Source organism: Mesitornis unicolor, unplaced genomic scaffold (assembly GCF_000695765.1).
Source record: "Mesitornis unicolor isolate BGI_N332 unplaced genomic scaffold, ASM69576v1 scaffold53681, whole genome shotgun sequence".
NCBI classification, from domain to species: Eukaryota; Metazoa; Chordata; class Aves; order Mesitornithiformes; family Mesitornithidae; genus Mesitornis; species Mesitornis unicolor.
In genome coordinates, this window is record NW_010164209.1 from 8,025 (window position 1) to 28,473 (window position 20,449).

The 20,449-nt window shown below is 38.7% G+C and overlaps 1 protein-coding gene across 1 annotated transcript; it reads left to right on the plus strand.

Annotated features, from left to right (window-relative positions):
• The first annotated feature begins 1,517 nt into the window (after window positions 1–1,517).
• Window positions 1,518–16,286, plus strand: TES (testis derived transcript (3 LIM domains)). The gene is made up of 6 exons (XM_010194190.1): window positions 1,518–1,603; window positions 8,823–9,075; window positions 10,253–10,588; window positions 13,878–14,093; window positions 14,642–14,800; window positions 15,979–16,286. The coding sequence occupies exons 1-6, from the start codon at window positions 1,518–1,520 to the stop codon at window positions 16,168–16,170; spliced, it is 1,242 nt and encodes a 413-aa protein (XP_010192492.1). The 3' UTR covers window positions 16,171–16,286.
• Window positions 16,287–20,449: the final 4,163 nt, after the last annotated feature.

The following is a 20,449-nucleotide window of genomic DNA, read 5'->3' on the forward strand; positions in this document are numbered from 1 at the left end:
CAAGCAGTAGCTTAATAGCTGCCAAAGTATCTCCTCTTCCTAAATAAACCATAATCTGCAGGAAACCTTCATAATTTCCTTGGGGATGTCTAATTACTGTAGAGGCAATGATCCTTCAAATTACAGAATAACTGAGAACATGGTCTTTCCTGCTTCTTATCATGTGTTCTGTGTTGAGCAAGTGGTTTGTGGATAATCTGTTCCTTCATTGTGGACAGAAACAAGGTGAAAGCTGACCTGCTTATATCCTCGTACGTACAACAATAGTTGTATGACTTCTCAGAGTAAATTGCAAACTTCTTAATAAAACCATATAATCACATGTAATTAACCCTGGTGTTGTATTATTGTTGCCAGAGCTAAGATTAGTACTAGAACTTGTCAGCCTGAGCTTGCTTTCCATTCATGGTAAAAAGGCAAACTGGAGGTGAGCTGTCTCCTTCATGATTATTATTGCACCCACTGCATCTACCCACAGCTCCCTGGGAGTGCTCCTCACACTACTGGCACAGCAGATGAGAGTGTGGGGATGGGTTCCCCTCAGCCTGCACACCCAGCTGTGACCACAAAGCTATGGTCCTTAATCCATCTGATTTAAGAGCAACATTCTCCAAAGGTTTAAAGAGCTGGAATGAGACATTTTAAATTTACTGTGTTATATGAAGGCAGAAGTTACAGTGCTTGGTATCTGTTTTTCAATTCTAACTTCCAGTGGCTGTTACTCAGTTAAATTTGCTGATGTGTTGATATATTGTGTGAATATCTGGCCTTTGCTCTGCTCTGGTTTTTATGTTCTCATATTTTCTCTGCATTGTGAATTGGTCATCTGCCCTTTTAATCTCTTCACAGTGAAACCCTTTGTGTATCATTTATGGTCATTGCTTTTGCTAACTGTGCTGTTTCTTCTTGGAAAGTAAACTGGTAGTAGTCCAGTTGAAACACAAAGGGTATGTTCTGCTCTCAGTCACGATCAAAGCAGTTTCAAATATACTCAGGAATGTTAGACTAATCACTTACATGTTTTAGTTGTTCCTATCAGATGCCCACGTTAGTGCATGTAAATGTGGCATCTGTTTATTTTTTGATCCTCTGTATTTTGCCAAGTCATATGCTGCAAATCACTTTGTCCTGACAGCAGGATTAAATGTCCATTGACTTGAGGTCTTATGGCCTCACTCGCTGTGGTTGCACAGCCACAGAATTAAGTCAGGGCTGCAAAGAACCTGCTTCTTCCCTTGTGGGAAGCTTGCAGAGTGACCTGGGCTGGGGAGACAAATGACCAGAAAAATACTTGGTTTGGCTAAGGCTAACTTTGTCTGCTGGCTCAACCCTGCAACAGGCTCAAACAAACACTTGAGTAGGTACAATGGAAAGGTGAGGGGACCTTATAATGCTGTCCTCATGGCTTAATCTTTTGCTTTAGTTGTGGACTGTGGATTGTAAAGGCAGCCGGTAAGATCCTTCATGCAGCATATTCCTTGAAGCTAACTGTAGTTTTCCTTTTACTCTGTACACAGATGGGCTTGGGCCATGAGCAAGGATTTGGTGCCCCCTGCTTAAAATGCAAGGATAAGTGTGAAGGATTTGAGCTTCACTTCTGGAGGTAAGTGCCACTGGATGTCTCCAAAACTGTGACTCAGCACTGCAGATCTTGGTACATGTATGCAAATGTATAAATAATTGCTTTTGTTCTCTCTTTCAATTAAACTGTTCAGTTGCTTTAAAGAAGCTGTGTCTAGGTTCAGGGCCAGGGCCTCTCAGCTGCATTACAACAGTGTGTTTAAGTATGTAATCACTTACAAACATACATTTCATCTGTACTGAAGTCAATGGTAGCACTTGTACTGAAGCATTTGCTTTAGCTTAATAAACAGTTGAAGTAGGTTTGTGCAGACATCTGTCCCCATGGTAAGAGAGGTGACAGGGAAGAAGTGTGCTTTCTCTCAGCAATAAAATGCTTTCTCAGCTCCTGACCTAATACATAACCTTTGCTCTGAGATTTTAGGTAAATTATCTTATTTTGAAAAGACACTGGAACTTTGTGTACATCTACAAGTGACTTAGAAGGGAAAAGAGGTGTAATAATTCAAGTTAGATAGTACTTGGCCTTGGATGATGTGTTCTTCCTAAACCAGTAAGAACTCATGATAGCTGCAGTAAATAGGCTGTGCACTATTAGTCTATGCCATTACCTCTGCAGAAATTTTGTATTCCATTAAGACTTTTGTTGTCTTACTGAAGCCTTAATGTGTATGTCTAGCTAGCTCAGTTCACTGATTATACTGGGTGTATGTAGCTTTATATAGCTGTATAATTCAACATATAGCTTAGTGATTCTGATTTATTAAAGAAAAAAGCCCTCTTAAAGGGAGCAGCCTGCACAGGATATGAAATAATAGTTAGTAGCACTAGCACATACTAGCAATGGAATCGACTGCATTTCACCAATGCTGTTTAGTTACAGTCATAACTGTATCTGCAGTAGAGTTTTATTTCATGGGTTTGGGTTTGTTTGTTTAAGGTAATCTTTACATCCCAGCCAGAGTGGCATCAGGTGCAGATAAGGCCTTGGAGATTTCACAGCTTTACCTAAGTATTTGGCTGCAGCTTACATTCAATTTAGAAAATAATCAGAGAAACAGACCACAGCAAAAACTTGCTGTTAGTTGAGGGTATAGCTTCTTGGTTATGTATCTGTAACTTATAACTATACAAAATAACTTACAAATAAGGACATGGACCAAGGAGTGGTAATACTCTAATAAGTAAACATGATCATCTAAAAATAGAAGAAATTAATAATTTATGGAAAGACTTTTTCAATAACTCATGTGGATATAATAGAAAAATAGAATACAGTTAACATGTGTAGGCAGTTTGATAAAACAGAATAAAAATTTTTGCAGGAGCAAGTATTGTTGTTTATCCATGAGATGGATGAGAAATTTTGTCACTTCCTACTTGAGAGAAAGATCTTTTAGAGCCAGTGTGATAAATGGAAAAAATCACAAGTCGGGGAGAAAGACTAGGCCAGTTAATGTTTTCTCCACTCTTTCTTATAGTCTTATTCCTTAGTTCCTATTATTAACAGACCTTGTAATTCCTGGCTTAATCTTCCCTAGGGAAGAATTTGGGATAAAAAGATACAAAATTTCTGAAGTTATGTTTACCAAGCTAGAAACCCTGCTTTCTTCATCCTCTGTCCTATCTTTTTGCTGAGCATGATGTTAGGTGTCATAGGGTATCCCTATGGCCAGTTTGAGTCAGCTGTGCCGTTCCCAGCTGCCTACCAACCTCGAGCTTATTTGGTGATGTGAGTATTAAGTCCAGAAAAAGACAAAGCCCTGACACTCTCCAATCTCTGCTTAGCAGTAGCAAGTGCTGTCAACCCAGTTACAACCACAAATCCAAGACACAGCACCATACGGGTGCTATGAAGAAAAGTACCTGTATGCTCCCGACATAGCACAGTGTGGCAGTGGCTGTGTGTGCAGCATGGGCAGACTGCAGTCTTTGCTGTGGTCTGTGCAAGGGGGACACTGCCCTCTCCTGGGTGGAGCTGAGGAGCCTCAGCAGATCCCATAATTCTTGTTCCTTGGTCTGATGCATGAAAACTCTGGTGTACCTCCAAAGAGGTGAGTATATCTGTGAGTTTCTGCACAAAAAAAGCCTCGGCTCTTGCCTCTGGGGAGTCAGATTGAAAAGTGCACTAAAAAAATCCAAGTATACCTGTCTGGTAGCAGGGTTTAACACGGAGTTGCCGCACCATTCTTCTCTGTACTGGGAGTGTTTGAAAAATACCTCTTCAAGGGTAGCAAATGCTCTTTAAGCATTTTGTGCTATAATTCTTGCACAGTGTCTGGTATAGTTACATAGATTCAGAACTGTTAATTAAGGCTAGCAGAGAAATGGTGGTCGACAAAGCTCTTAGAACTTCAAAATTTGGGAACAAATTTTACTGAAAGCCTCAGTGTTGTGAGCTGAAGACCAAATGAATACAGTGACAGTCATGGTCTACAGTGGTGACTGAACAGAGGACAATCACCTGCTTCATCTTAGTGCATTAATTGCTTTTGCTTTTGAAATTGTCCTCGAAATCATGCTTCTGTCCAAGCATAGCAGCAACAGCAGGCAGGGTCTTCTCAGTTGAGGTGTTGGACTTCTTTCAGATGCAAAACTGCCTCCACAGAATTAGCAGGGCAGGCTGGTTATAAGAGACTGCTGCTGAGGTATGCGTTTGCTCTTGGGATAGTGCTTCCCACTAGAGGGAAGTGTGGGACAGGAGTCAGAAGTTGCTAAAAGCAGGACGGAAGGTTCTGATTCATCTTGGTCATGTATATACCAGAAAGCAATAGTTGTAGACAATGCAGCTTGCCAAGATATTAAAAAGCTTCCGGAGACATGAATCTTAAGCTTGGGAATGACCTTTTTCAGCATCTGGCTTCTCTGCACAGATAAAATCCCTGGAAGACAGGGAGAGCTTTAAGGTTGGATTTAACATGTTCTGATACTACATCTGACTGGTAAGTACTGAGGCATAGTTCAAAGCATTTACAATTACTATAGCAAGATTAATAGCAATAACACATAACAGAAAGAATCATAGGAAGAGGTTGGTCTTTCTGTGTGGAGGATACAAGCCGCAGGACTTGCTAGGTATTTGTTGACTGCTTCTCTGTGTTTGCAGCTGCTGTCTCCTATCACTAGGAAACACTGCAAAGACAGTGTAGGAAGGGTCACGATCCAAGTTATTTTTCCTCTCTATACACCAAAATATAGAAAAGTAGGTGGATGGTTAACCAGATCCTTGCTTTGATCCTTGCTGTCAGTAGACAACCAGAACATAGAAATTCACTAGCTTGGGAAAGAAGGTGGAATCTGTTTACCTTCCTCCTTCTTCCTGCTCAAGACCTAGAAGCAAGACATAATCTACTACGTCTGTCTTTCACAGTGATATGCAGCTTTTAGTCCCACAAACTTTGAAGCTCTCTCCCTATCTTCCATGTTTTGAATGGGAAAAGCTTCCCAAACTGCTGAGATTTGACTGGAGGAACATTTCTCTCCCTTGCTGAAGTCCTGAGAGCTGTGAACATATAAGCAGGAGTCCCTAAGACCCCCTTCAGCAGGGATCCTGCCAAATGCCCTCACATGAAGGGAAAATATCTCTGGCAATGTAGATGAAGAGAACAAGAAATTCTCAGTGCCTATCTTCCTGATCAAGGCAAAGGCGATAAATTTAAGTCTATATATACACATGTGTTTATATATATGTATGTATGTATATAATAGCAACTGGTTTTCTAGGCACATGGAAGGTGTTTGGTTTAATACTAAAAATAAAAATTAAGTCTCAGTTATCAGACAGACTTGTGAAGTGTAAGTCTGAGGTAATGGGATGGGGTTGCTTCAGTAAGATAGCTGTACTGTAGTCAAAGAAATGATCAGCTGGTCCATTCTAAGCAGAAGTAATTGGTCATAGCCCTTCTGCAAAAGGGGCAGGGACTAATGAACAGGACTCTGATGTGGCACCCTTTGGAAGAAGGTATGACTAAATTGTAAACGGTACTCTGCAGGAAGAGTAATGTGCGGAAATGTCAACTGGACATCTTTTAGGACTGGAAATTATTCAAGAAAAGGGATAATAAATCAGGAGAATAAACTTTTTTTGGCTGTTAGCAGTGCACAGACATCTTCATGTGGCTGAGATCCAGGAGAGCCTCGGGGAGCAGAGAAAATGGCAACAGCCTTTGAGATTTTCCTTGGACCTACTGAGATAAGCTGACCTCAGATGTGACTCAGCATTCTCCACATTCTTTCTGGATTGTTTTCTGCTTAATTTGGAGGCTTTTCACAGGCTGTAATGTCAGAACCACTACAGTTGTAATTTTGTAACATAGCCCATGTAACAGCTTATTACAAACTCCACAGAGGCTAAGAGATATTCAGTTAATTCTGAAAGAGCAAGAAGATAACGTTAGACTGAAATGTACACAGCCAAATTCTTAAGTCTGGGATAGAGGGAGATTAGTGAGTATCTCGGGGGTTTTTTAATGCAGGTGTAAAGCACTGTAGTTCTATGCTGGTTTTCACAGTGGGACCCAGGAAGGACCTGGAGAAGGACATGTTGCATGCTTTCACTTCTTTGCAAGTATCTGTCTATCTGTTTATCGAGACAACAGAAAATCTCACAAGGATTCTGAAATTAGTGCGATGTGTTAAGGCTTCAAGATGGGACTGAAGATGATAAAAGCACTTGAGTCAGGGTGCTTTCCTAGCTGGAAACAAACAGGATCTCGAAGCTGTTCTGCATTCTGAGAGGATACTACTAGAAAATAAAAATGCAATTTCATGACATAGTGTGAGCAAAAATAAGGTGCCCTTGTGGCTTTTCCAGCACACGTGAAAATCTTAGGAGAAGACTTGTTGGGGATGGTTTGGTCTCTGCAGGCTGTTGATGCTGCTGCACTGCAGTTAGATGTTGTACCGAGTGGGGACAGCTGCGCCAAGTTGTGACCACACAGGCAGTACAACAATACAATTTGTTCTTACTGAGTTCTGTTGTACAAGCAGAGCAGTTCTGGACAGCAAGGCTATACTTTCCTCGTATGAGTCTTTGTAGGTTGCCTGGGAATTGTCTTGTCTGTTCACCAACGTTATTAAAGCACACCCTGTCAAGAAACAAGACTAAAGCTAGGGCTTACTATTGCTGAAGACTTCAGTTGAAAAAACGAAGAAAATATCTGGTAAGCTATTGTTCATTTGGACTAACTGGTTGAATTCAAGTTGCATCGGTGCTGTGAGGCATATAGCTGTGTGATGGTCATGTCGTAATAATGAAGTAAACATGCCAAAAGTAAGGTCCGATTCTGTCACCTGGTGTTAGATCCTGAAGAAGACATGATTGAGGATTGATAATAGGTTATAATCACATGCATACCTTAAAAAAGATGAGCAAAGTGTATATAAATTGCTTTAATAGTGCATTAATCTCTAAGTATGAGCTAAGTAAGGACTCATATAGACTGATGCTGAGGATTGCCAAAGTTTTATGTTGCAAGTGCTTGAGATGCATAGTACAGCGTTTAGGCTTAGTGGGCAATGCTAGTTCACACTGGGAGAATTTTGGGAAGCTGGGAGATTGCAAAGTGCTTAGTGGTTACTAGGTATCCAGATAAGTTATCAGCTTTGAAATTCTATGCATATTTCCTGATGTGGAAATGCATTGGAAGTCATGCAAGCTGTCAGACAACCTACATTTCATTTATTGAGGTTTTTTGTGTTGCAAAGCAGAGTCTGTTCTGCTTAATCTTCTTATTTTTATTCTTTATTTTCAGAATGGAGTGGCTCATTTCTATTGCAGGGTTAGCTATTTGTATTTGGAGTGGGCTTCGTAACTTCGGTTACCATAACTTGTGGTTGCTGTATAATAACGTGACCCGTGCAGCATCCATCACACACTGAAATGGCAGTGCCCCCATCAATGGTGTGTGTATGTAGTGCTTGTCTTTGGAGCTGGCTGTGCATCACGTCGGGTTCATGTGACCAGTTCTGTGCAGGTCCTTCTTCTTTCCTTTTCCATCACCTAATGGGCTTGCTGTAGTTATTGCTTGTTCTTGTCATGTAACTGTTACATACCTTACGACATCCATCTTGCCTTCGAGACTTTAGATAGCAATATGCAGGACAATTTTAGAGTTAGATGGGTTTTGGCGAGCAGGGTTGAAAGACGTTTTATAGTTAAGTCGTTTTATGCTATGTGAAGAGTAAATTATGAGGTAAAATATTACTCATTCCTCTTCAAACTAGAGATCGAGAAGGTTGGTCTGTTTTCTTGGGCTATAAGAAGAACATTTAGTTAACATCCAACCTTGTTAATCTCTGTGTACTGTGGCTGACTGCTTTGAACTGGAGCTCTGGGGAAGACATTAGTTAATGGCAAATGAGCTTGTCTAATCTAAGGTTCTGTTTATTAAATGTGAATTGTTTAATTATGCTTAAAGTAATAAATTGCTAACTAATAATTCCTTAATCAAAGGAGCTCGAATATGTTATATGTGAGAGAACACCATTTATATCTAAGTAAAGCCTTCTACCTTTTAAGGATGTTATCTGTGAAAATTCTCCGTGCAGCATGTGCCGGAGTACCTCTGATTTGATTCAGTGCTATTTGGAAGGCTTTGTCCATATAAGCTTTTCACTTTTCTTTCATCTACTCTTTTAAATGCTGAACAGTACTTGGTGTAATTATGCTGTATGTATAGCTGTGTGCATTTTTTTCCTTTCTAGGAAATATTTGTTTCCACTTGATAGCATCCCTGTGATAAGGAAATGTCAGGCATATAATGAAATGCATATGAAGAGAGTAGTATAGTGTGTGTAGTTTTGAGTGTGTATACAGAGAACCTGAGAAACTAAAAGCCCAAATAAATGATTGCTGGGGGATCATGTTGATGCATTTAAGTTAACTCATGGGTGGCTGCTTATAATAAATCTGGTATGTGGGTCATAATGCACATGTATACGTGTGATCAGTACTGAGATGTAACTGAAAGAATGATGTAGCATCATACTCAAAATGCATTGGTGTAATTGACTGATATTCACAGAGATTGTGATCAGATACATAAAGAATGTAAATAATACAAGAAATAAAGAATATGCTCAAGAGGTGTTTGACATACTGCTTAGTAACTTATATAGTCTGTAACTAAAGCACTGAAAACAAAGTTTTGAGTTTCCAGTGATACTACTACACATGCAGCTGGTGTGAGATGCAATTTTCAGCTGAGACTATGACTTTGTTTTTTTTCCATAAATTCCAGAAAAATATGCCGCAACTGCAAATGTGGCCAGGAAGAGCATGATGTCCTCACAAGCAATGAGGAAGATCGGAAAGTAGGGAAACTCTTTGAAGATACAAAATACACCACCCTTATTGCAAAGCTGAAGAATGATGGCATTCCCATGTATAAACGCAATGTAATGATACTGACTAATCCAGTGCCAGCCAAGAAGAACATTTCCATCAATACTGTGACTTATGAGTGGGCTCCTCCTGTTCAGAATCAGACACTTGTAAGTCTGACCCATTTTTTTTTTTTTCTTCATGTTCAAGGCAGGAGTTGATGGGAGACAGAGAAGTAGAGCTTACTGGAAGGATAGATTTGTCCCTTGTACTCATTCTGTGTGTACCTCTTCTTTTCTTCTTCCTCAAAACTGAAAATATTATGCCTGCTTAATGAGTCTTGCCTGTGTCATCTTGCAGATATGGATACTTATCTATGGAACTTCTTGAGATCCAGGGAGATGAGGTATCTTTTATTAGATAGGATTCAGAGTTATCTGCTAAGTCCCTGGAGTGTAATTTCTCTAATCTGCCTTTTTAAATGAAAAATTTGCATGGAGTGTGGGCTTAAAAAGCAAAATAAACAAACAAAAAAACCTCTAACTAAAAAAACCAACCCCACAACAATTTATGCCTTTGTTTAAAGTTAAGGGAAACAATCAGTCTTGTATATAGCTTTTACTGTATATGGTAAGAACAAGATCAGTGTTGACATCTAAAAGAAGAACTCTCTTCCAGTATGTTTTCAGCTGAAGTAGATGAGATGGTAGATAGCCTTCTGAGGATTTTGCTTCAGTTTTTGAACTTCTGTTGCTAATTTACTGTACTGCAATGTTGTGTGATCCATGCTGGAATTGCAGTATCTGTGACCTACCTCTCAGATTAATTCACTGAAAAATGATATTTTAACTTGTGTATCTAAATTAACTGTTACCTAACATTCAGTTGCTACTTTGATTTGATTTTTTTAGGCTTGTCTGTGCTTTATTAAAACTGGAGCTTTTGTCTTTATTTAGCTAGAATTATTTTTGCAACAGGCTGCATGCTCCAGTCAAACTATTTCAGCTTCTACTTTTAAAAGCTATGTTGGTGATCAGTAGTTTCAGATAGTTTTGAAGAGACAAGGTACTGTGTAAATGTTAATTATTGTTTATCTGAGAAGTAATAACTCTGTTCTGTAAAAGACTTAAAAGGAGGTCTGTCTCATACTCTGTGATAATTAATGCATCTGCTGTATTTTATCTCAATCTGCTGTTTCAGGAGCTTAATGTTTATGGAAAGAACCTTGTTTTTGACAAATCTGACTGTCGCTAACAACAGTAGAGATGATTTTAGTCGCATGTTTGCTTAGAAGGATGGGTCTATAGTTGAAGTGGCATCTGATATCTTAATTCCTCCTTGGTTCAGGCTAGACAGTATATGCAGATGCTACCAAAGGAGAAGCAGCCTGTTGCTGGCTCGGAAGGTGCGCAGTACAGGAAGAAGCAGTTGGCAAAGCAGCTGCCTGCTCACGATCAGGATCCTTCCAAATGCCATGAGCTTTCCCCCAATGAAGTTAAGCAGATGGAACAGTTTGTGAAGAAGTACAAAAACGAGGCGCTTGGTGTAGGAGATGTCAAGCTCCCTGGTGAGCTGGAAGCGAGAGCTGCCGAGAATAATAACGTGAACAATGGTGACAGAGGCACCTCAGCTGCTGTAGGAGCGATGGAGAACAAGTCCCCAGATCGGAAGGCATCTCAATATGTAAGTATAAGAAAAATAAAAAGAAGTATATTACCATTGGAATGCTTTCTTTTGTCATTTTAACCCAATTAACTTGCTTGTTAATTTGAAAGAGTGAAAATCTAGGGAGGGAAAGAAATAAGGGGAACTGGAAAACATTGTGAATGTCTGCACAGAACTCTGGTTTTTGACTGTATTTAGTGCATTGCAGCAAATAATTTCCTAGGTGACCTTTTCATCCCCATTGCAAAAACGTTATCTTGGAGATACAGTATAGCAGGGTAGCTTTTACAGAATAATAATCAAGAAACTTCTGTAATCTTATGGACTAATTGCTGCACTTTTGTCCTCTTGAAGAGTTTAGTTTCATTTTAGAAGCCTGTTTTTCTCCTTTTTCTTGGAAGAGCACCAAAATTACCCACTTGACAAATTGTGTTTAAAATTAAATGAAACTAAGAAATAAAAAAGTAACACCTTTCCCTCCTGTGTTCAACAAGCCAAGTCATATAACGGCTGGACTTTTTATTTTGTTCTATTTTTTTGGCATCTGATTTCTGCCTTGTAATAGTTCCACAAAAAAAGTATGTTAAATTACATGGTTTTCACTGATATTTCTAAAACTATAGCCTTAATAAGGTATTTCTGACATAACTTCTGTTATACATGTGTCTGTGACCAATTATAAATACAAAATAGGGATAGGATTACTGAAGTAACATTAAATCAGTTTAGTGAAGGTAGACCTTCACTTCAGAGTGGCAAAAGCTCCTGTAACTTGATTTGCAGAAATGTTACTGTTATATGTATGAATCCTAAAAATTACTTGTCTCCAGGTTACTTACAGGAAAGGATTATACAAGTTTTAGATGGAGATAAAGGTTTAAGATGGTTTTAGAGTATGGCTTTTAGTGTTATTGGGATGGTGGTGTGGTTTTGGTTCTTAAACTGACATAGTATTTTAACACTTAAGTTTTAGTTTTGAACATGCCCACTTACCTTAATCAGTGATAAGCTGTGCCACTTAGTTACCTGAAGCTACTTTCTAAAATTAATTATTCAGTTATTTCTGCTATTATCTTGTCACTGAAATTCTAGACTACTAAAAATGTTGTTTTATTGTGGCTTTAGGTTGCTGTCATTTTGTCATTACTTAGCCTCTCCTGCTGGGTTATTTTGGTTTCACCACAGCAATTCTGTACTTACCTCATCAAGAAAGACGCACAGAAATACACACCTTGCACTGTACCCTGCTGGCCAACTGACTTGGACTACATTACGCCAGGGGCAGGAAGCACTCTCTCCTCTTGAGTAATTTTATTAAAAGATGCTTCATTTTCATGTTACACCTGTTTGTAATTTCCAATGCTTTCTTACTCAAGCAGCTGAGAATACCTACTGTTTAGGCCAGGCATCTCTCATCACTGTGGGTAGTGATTCAGAGGCTTAGAAGTGTTTAACAGTGTAAGTGAACACTTGAGTTCCTTATGTATTGCTAGGCACTGCGTTTATCCTGGGCTAAATAATCAGGATTTAGATATTTTAAGTATTTTTTGTCTGATTTCTCCAATGTGACTTAGTCTGAGCTATATGCTGTGGTATCATCTCAAATTCTTTTTTTTAACAATTCAAAATAAACCAATACAGAGAAGAGCTCTTAAATACCTTGCAGAAGAATTGCCATGCTTGTCTCCACTTTTTTCTTTCTATTAGTGCTACATCTCTGTTCTCCAAATCTTCTTGTATGTTTTCGTTCAGATTGAGTCTGAAAGGATGTTTTCCTCTAGCTGTGGTAAATAGAATCTCTTGAAAAATTTGTTATAACAATTGATTGCAATTCTTTTAAACGTGATTAAAAAAAACCAACAACGAAAAAAACCAACCAAACAAAAAACCAAGTCTCCACTATTAATGTAAATATACCAATAATAATTGCCTCTGTGTTTACAATAAATAGATATTTCACCATGATTAAAAGCTGACTAACAGAAAAAAGGATACTCAGCATATTTTCATGCAGTAAGGAAGCAAATCTCTTTATGTACCTTTAACCACCTAGGCTGGAAATTTGCAGATGTTCGGCAAATTGCCCTGATCTAGGTCCATACAACAACTAAACCTTCCAATTGACTCCTGTTGGAGTATAAGGTCTAAAATAGAAAGAAGAGTCAAAAAAGCTTTATATACATATATATTTGCACTTTCTCTTTCAGTACTTCCCCTTTCCTTCTACTCCAAGCTCTTCTTCCTCCCCTTTCGATGTCTTTCTATGTGTATTTCGAAATTGCTTGTCTGAAACAAGTGTGGGGGTCTGAGCAATAACTCTTACAGCCAAGTCACTTTAAATATATATGTGTGTGTGTGTGTGTGTATGTATATATACACACACTGTCAATTGAAAACTGAGGCCATTTGTGGCTGGGCTTGTAGCGATGTGAATCATAGCAAAAACCTTCCCAGGATGTTCAGCCCAGTCCACAGACCAACTGGAGTGCAGGAAATGCCAAATTGATGATTAATCTGCAGATTAGAATTTTTGCTTTTGTAACATGTACCACCTGCAGTTTTTTACTTGATAACAAAGCTCTCTGTAAGCATGTATAGGCCAGAAGAGAGACTATTAATGTTTTGGAGTTGTTTGTAGCGTGGCTGTGTTCATAAACTTTGTAGTCCCTTTTCCATAATCACTCTCCCTATCCTAAGATCATTAATCGCAGACTATTGGACAGCAGCCATGAGTGACATGAGAACACAGCTTTAAACAGAATGAGTTTTAAATATTCATCTTTTTTCTCACTAGTGATGCAGATATGGCTTGATCTTCTCATGACCTATAAGTACAGCCTTTTTTTTTTTTTTCCTGTGTGTTCTAGTCACAGTCTAGTCTGCTTTGGGGGCTCCTTATTATTCTCTCCTTATTCTTGAGTATGCAAGACCACAATGTGAATTTTAATTGTGTGATGGTGCTGGGTTTTGTCTGGGGGGAGGGAGGGGAGTTGTGGGGTTTTGGGGGGTTTTTTACTTTTGTTTTTGGTTTTTTTTGACCTGGGCTGCAGTTGCAAAATTGTGAATTTGGCAAAATACAGTGATCCATTTAAGTAGCACTACTACTATTTCAGTAGAATGTGCATCATCTTAAATTGCTTCGTTAAGCCTGTACTGTGGCATCATGTCACACTACTGTCTTATCATGGGAGTAATATAATGCTTTCATTTCAGGAAGGTGAGATTTATTAAATATGTTAGTAATATGTAATTACTATAAATGTACCTCTTCAAAGACTTATTTAACTTGGTGATAATCTCTTTCCAGTCCTGCTATCGCTGCAAACTGAACATGAAAGAAGGTGACCCAGCTGTCTATGCAGAGCGCGCTGGATATGACAAACTGTGGCACCCAGCTTGTTTTGTCTGCTGCACCTGCAGTGAACTCCTAGTAGACATGATCTATTTCTGGAAGAATGGTAACCTGTACTGTGGAAGACATTATTGCGATAGCGAAAAACCCCGCTGTGCTGGATGTGATGAGGTAGGAAATACCCTAGTCCTTTGTTTTAGCACACAAATTTGTTCCCCTAAGAAGTGAACATGATTTTTTTGGTAAAATATTTAAGTGCAGGGTGATGATGTGCCTTCACCAATTTGAGCGGATTATAGTTGCAAGGATCTGAAACTGGTTTGGACACTTAACTCTCAGGAAAATACATAATTTCCTGTGGATTTGGTGGGAATTTTGTGTGGTTTGCAGGGACATGGGATGTAATACGTGAAGGCAGATTCTTGTCTGAATTATGCCGTTGCTTCCTCATGAAGGTCACTAGGGGGAGCGCCTTACTAAATTACACCCAGTGCAGCATAGAGAGCAGCCTGCCTGCTGTCTTTAGCATCTATTGGCTCTTAATAAACGAAATGGAGACTTTTAAGAAACAAACAAGTGAACGCATTTGTTTTTGTTGATGAAATAATTTGCAAGGGTGGAATCACCAGGAGTTGGAAATTAAACATCCCAGGGCTAGCTTTATTAGAAGAAATATTATTCAAATGCATATATTTAATATTTGTTTATGTTCTTCGTAGCTAATATTCAGCAATGAATATACTCAAGCGGAGGGTCAGAACTGGCATCTGAAGCATTTCTGCTGTTTTGATTGCGATTGTGTTTTGGCTGGGGAAATCTACGTCATGGTGAACGACAAGCCAGTCTGCAAACCCTGCTATGTGAAGAACCATGCTGCAGTAAGGCCCTTACAGACATGTTGGTGCTGTGAAGGAAGGGAGCATACATCTATGGGTCTTGAAACTTCTTACTTTCTCCCAATGTGGGAGTATCTGGAGAGTATAAATTGAATGCAGGTTTAGGCTTAAGTCAATCATCTTTTCCCCCTTTGAAAAAAAAAAACAACATAAAACCATAGAAGTATTTTGTCAATTTATAAACTTGGACAAAAACCTCTGGCAGGGGTCAAGGCTGTTCTGAAAATACCTTTAGCTTTATCAGTCAGTGGTGAAGCAGGATCCTGTACCAAGAGGACTAAAGACGAGTAATGCTGCTAAAAAGTTTAGTTTATTTCAATTGTAGTTCATTGTGATCAATGGGATTTGACTTCAGCTGCTTTGCTTGAAAGCCTGTAGTGGTGACTGCAATCTAGGTACTTTGTTTCTTTGTATTTCTAACCACCTGAGTTATAAAGGAGGGTGACTGGGATAAAGCTAGAATTTTGGGAAAGGATGGTAGTTCTTGATTCCTAGTTATGCTAGGAACTCTAATCTGAGCTGATGGTCCCTTCAATATCTACCAATTAACTAGCTGTTAGTTGAAGTTCAGTCTGAAGTGCATCTGGATTATTTATATAGTTAATGGAGGGAAAAGCTATTCTTTCTAGCTGGCAGTTAGTAATCTTGAGGTAGGTGTGAGGATTTACTCTTTGGAGAGCCTTTTTTTTCCTTTTTAAAGTATTAATTATTTTTGACAACCAGATTAAGATGAATTACATCCAAGACTTTTTAGTAACCTTTAATGCTTTGGCGTTGCTTTACAGCTGTAAACACACAGGAAAAGTTGTAACTAAACCTTTCAAATATATGGGTAATACACTAAAATACGTACTGCCTGGTGTGACAAGTTTTTTTATCATTATTTGGGTGTTGAGAAATCCTAACCATCATTACTGTGTAAATTTAATCCCAGCAGCAACTAACTACTTCTGTGTGTTTACCATTTTGCTTTGTGTCCTTAGCTGCACTCTGATTGGAAACTCTGCTTTAAAAATAAAGGAAAATCAAAAGCTGGAGACTTATTTCAAAGGCTTTTTTAATACCCGTCTTCTTGAAAATAATTGAAGAATTTCAGCTTTAATTGAATTTCTAGGGAGGATGTGTGTGCTTCACTTAAGTGTTGTTTCATTTCTAAACAGATCTGCCAAGGCTGTCACAATGCTATAGATCCCGAAGTCCAGCGTGTGACATACAACAACTTCAACTGGCACGCTACGCAGGAGTGCTTCTTGTGTTCTTGCTGCAGCAAGTGCCTCATTGGCCAGAAGTTCATGCCAGTGGAAGGGATGGTCTTCTGCTCAGTGGAATGTAAGAAAAAGATGATGTCTTAAGAGAAATGTACACAGAACCAAGCATTGCTGCATTCCAAAGGCTCTTGCATTTCTACTGTAAAATACATAGTATCGGGGCATTTAAAGTCATTGAAAGTACTATATAGCATTTTCCCAAAGATTTTTTTTAATGACTAAAACTTGCTATGTAATCCTCATTTCTTAACGCCTTTGTGTTTGGTTTTTTTAATATTGTTCCTGAGTCTTATATCAAATGACTTCGTATCCCAGAAATGTAAAGAAAAAAATGTGTTACAAACTCTATACACTTTAAGGGAGATAGAAGAAGAAAATGTGAAAATCCTCCTGTTTTTCTTGTTTTGTATGATAAATATAACTCTTCCACTTTTGGTTCCACTAATTTGTCATTTTTATAGTTTCGCTGCTTTCATCAAGCACTTTAGACGAAATGATCAGCTTTACTGCCACAGTATCTCAAGTATGCAAAGAGAATGAAGCTGAAAAAAAGTTGCCTGTAATCATTTGCTTGTTGTTGATACATGAGTTTTTTGAAGCATAGTGCCTATTCTACATCTAGTTTGTAAAGTAACTCTGCACTAGTAGAAAACTGTTGGCTCGTGTTTCTTTCTTACAATTGCTCATGCCTGAAAAAGTTTTGATTTTATAAATATTGAAATTACTTTGAAGATTTTTTTTTTTGTTTTTGGAGCAGAGAGGGAGAAAATACAAGAGGAGGTCTTGCCCAGATTTAAATAATAAATACATAAATAAAAGTCCACCAATATTAGTGGATGTCACTCTTATTCTGTTTTTTCATTAATATTCTTTTCATAAATTGTGCCTTCTCTGAGGGACATGGTACACAATACTGTATGCATTTCCAAGAATGTAATTCTGCAAAAGGATCATACTTACACTTTTGATTTGTAGGTTCTTAACCAAAGCACAGACGTCTTTCCCAGAAGACTTCCAGTATTTGAGTGGGGAAAAAGAAATCACAGCTGTGCATTACTTTGTTTACTAGATAAACCAAATGTGTGGATTTCTGTCTTTTTCTTATGAACTACAGATCTACAGTGAAACTTATCTGTCTTTGTGCCAAACAGTGAATGGAGAGTCTTTGGCCTAAAATAAAATAATAAAATAATTAGAAATAAAATCTGAACATAAGACTTGCATAGTTCTTTTAAGTTTTATGGTGGCTGTACTTAAAAATAAAAATTAGTGTTATTCACTTGAGTCATCTACTTATTCTGTTTATGTTGAATCCCACTTAAAGAAGACAAAGAGGAGGAGAAATGTTTCCAAACTTTTCTTTAGCTTTGACATTTCCAAAGAAACTTAAGGCCTGCATCACTGTAAAGTGCTTACTATGCAAACAATGGACTGTGTTCCAGCAATACACAACTTCAGAACTTAGTGTGAATTTATTTTTTGTTCACACAAACTGTCTCCCTAACTACATCTTTTTAAGACGTAGCATGGGAAGTTTTGAATTCACATGGGCGAGTTAATATGTTGAGAAAGTAAAGTGCATTGTGACTGATTGACTACTGCAAAAATAAGATACTGGTGTAAGATATGTATTTTGTGTGTTGTCTGAATTGAGAAGTAAACCTTAAGTCCATGTTCTGGAAGCCTGTACAGCTTTTCTCAGAGATCCTCAGGATGTATTAAAAAACTGTATGTCTTTCAGCTCATACCAATGGGGCTATATTCTTGCCAGACTTCTTGTTTTAAACCAGGATCCCTCACTAAAAGAAGGTATTTCTGGTTTTCCATTTAAGTGCTCCTTAATCTGTAGCAGGACATGCTCTGAGAATGCCACCTGGGGAGTGGGATAAGGTCTTATTTAATGTATATCTATAAGGATGGCTTAATAGTGCCTGGGGTTTACTTGTCTTAACAACTATTCTAGAAAATGCAGCTGATCTTCAGAAAGAACACTTTGTGTAAAGCCTTTGTCCAACCTTCTCTGTCCCTCCCTTGCTACCCCATGTAACAGCTCTCTTTCTCTTTCATATGATTGCTTGCACTGATGGTAGTCTTCACTTTAAATCTCGTTCTGTCTAGTTTTGTTTATTAAACTTTATTACTGTGTAAGCTTTTTTTCCTAAAGGTTGAGCAGGTACTACTTCAGGACTTACTCTTTCCATCAAGACAGAATTGCTAAGAAAATTCATGTCAAGCCAAACATCTCAATAGTCCATCATCTTCTGGAACTGACTTATACCATGCTTCTTCTGAAGCATGTCATCTCTGCTCCTGAGAGTCTGCCCTTCTCTGTTTGATGCCTTCTGACTCTCTTCCCTGGAACCTGATGCACCTAGGTGTTGTTGCTATGGGGTAGCCAAATTTTAATCTATGTCTGTGCAGTAATTGGAAAGGATCATGTCCTAGGAAGGTCAAGTATAATGTGTAGGTAATACAGAGGGGAGAGAAAGATAGTGCTCTGCGACTACACAATAGATCAGGAGATGATTAGAAGTGCTAAACAGCTCTTGTAATGAGCTAGGAAGGTATTTATGTTCCTGAAGATAACACTTTTCATGTTGGCTGAAAGATATGTAGATGTACCAGACTTTGAAAACAAGTTTTAATGAGATGTCATTCTGTCACTGCCATAATAGAAATATTGGCAGTTAAATGTTAGGGGTTTTTTTTCCCTCTTGTAGTTTTTGGCTGTTTTACCGTGGAGGTCCCTTTGGATCTATTTATCTTAGTAAGCTAAGAATAGAAGCTGGAAGATTTTCATACTTCAGTAATAGAAGTACATACTTTTCAGATGAAATTTTGAACTCAAAGTACGAAAGTTGAAGTTCAGTGCTTAAGAGTAGAACTTTGTTGGTAAGAAAGCCTTATAAGCACTCATTATAACGACATACACTTTTCAGAAATAGTTAACTGGCTGCAAGAAACAGCCTGAAGATGCAGTTAGCTAGCTCTATTTATCATGCCACTGCCAGAGTGACATTTGATTTTACCTCTTCTCACATTAAACACCAACTGAAGACAAAGATTCACAGCAGATGTCGAGTTTGGCCTTGTCATTATCAGCATGCATGAGAAGGAAAATCCCAAATTTACCTTCAGTATGTAACATTCTGAGTGTCTTAGCTTCATGCTCTTTGTTGCATTTTATACAGCTACTGTGACAATGTAGGCTATTGTGACTCAGTTTGAGGTTTCTGGAAGTAGAGTTATATTTTTACCAAGTGGCTGTGAAGAACAAGAGGGGTTATACAGTACAGCAACTTAACAATAAGGATTAAGCAGACGTTTCTGTTGGTGCAGCTTAAGCACCAAAGGCATAGCTGAGTGCACCAAAGAGACCATCCTGTCAGTGACCTAACTGGGATATCTCGAAACTTGATTTTTCTTTTCCATATGGCAGTAGCAGTCAGCCTTTTCAAAGAACCCCTAAAATTACCAGGTTTCTGTCCACTTATGCTTCTAACACTTCCTGAAATGTTGAAATTTGCCTACTTGCAGTCCATAGAAGGGTCAATAATTCAACTAGCAGCAGGCTCTCAAAGGGAATAGGGTCACAATGGCTGTATTTTAAGAACAGGATGAAGGAAGCATTTCAAGGGCAGCGATTTGCTCCAAGAATTTGAAAATTCCTGTATGATGTCCTCAGGTCCTAGGTGTGCTCTTGCACCACAGCAGAGCCCCATATCTTGTGGCATCTCAGTGGAAAGCCATCATAAAAATTACCTGCACAAGAGCAGTCCACTGGGTCACTGGGGCCAGTGTGGTCTTCTCCTTTCCTAGCCCAAGCAAGACACCGTAAGAGAAGTTTCAGTCTGTTTCACATCAATATATACGATACTTTGTGTGTGGGGGCAAAAGAATGTGATCAACTAATAGACATTTTTTTTACTAGGACTCCATACCTCTTCATGTGTCAGGACTGTAGAGTGCCCTGTTTTATTGTAGAACTGACAGGAACCCAGTCCAGGTGCTGGCGTAAGGCCTCCTGCCCACATACTCACTATATTCCATTGAGCAAAACCATTATTTTCATTATAGTTTTCTGTGTGAAACACAGGGAGAGCATATTCACCTTTTGTATCTATGAGGGAAGCATTTGCTTCTAGAAGTGGGAAGTCTGGATTCAAGGTCGTCCTCAAGCGTTTTAGCTCCAAATTCTGCCTCACACCTTTTGGGAGAACATCCCAACCGTCAAGCTGTAGTGTCCCCTCCAGGTAGGCACTCTTCATGCCAGCTGTTGGAGGTAGGCCATGGCAATTAAGAATGTCATAATCATCCTAAACTATGCATGAGGCAGCCAATACCTGGGTTTGAATGTTAGCTG

What these genes read in the sequence shown, in the direction of transcription:
- TES (XM_010194190.1), top strand. Translation starts at nt 1,518, where the DNA reads ATGGGCTTGGGCCATGAGCAAGGATTTGGTGCCCCCTGCTTAAAATGC. An exon ending in TTTGAGCTTCACTTCTGGAG is followed by an intron (nt 1,604 to 8,822) that starts GTAAGTGCCACT and finishes CATAAATTCCAG; the next exon opens with AAAAATATGCCGCAACTGCA. An exon ending in ATCGGAAGGCATCTCAATAT is followed by an intron (nt 10,589 to 13,877) that starts GTAAGTATAAGA and finishes ATCTCTTTCCAG; the next exon opens with TCCTGCTATCGCTGCAAACT.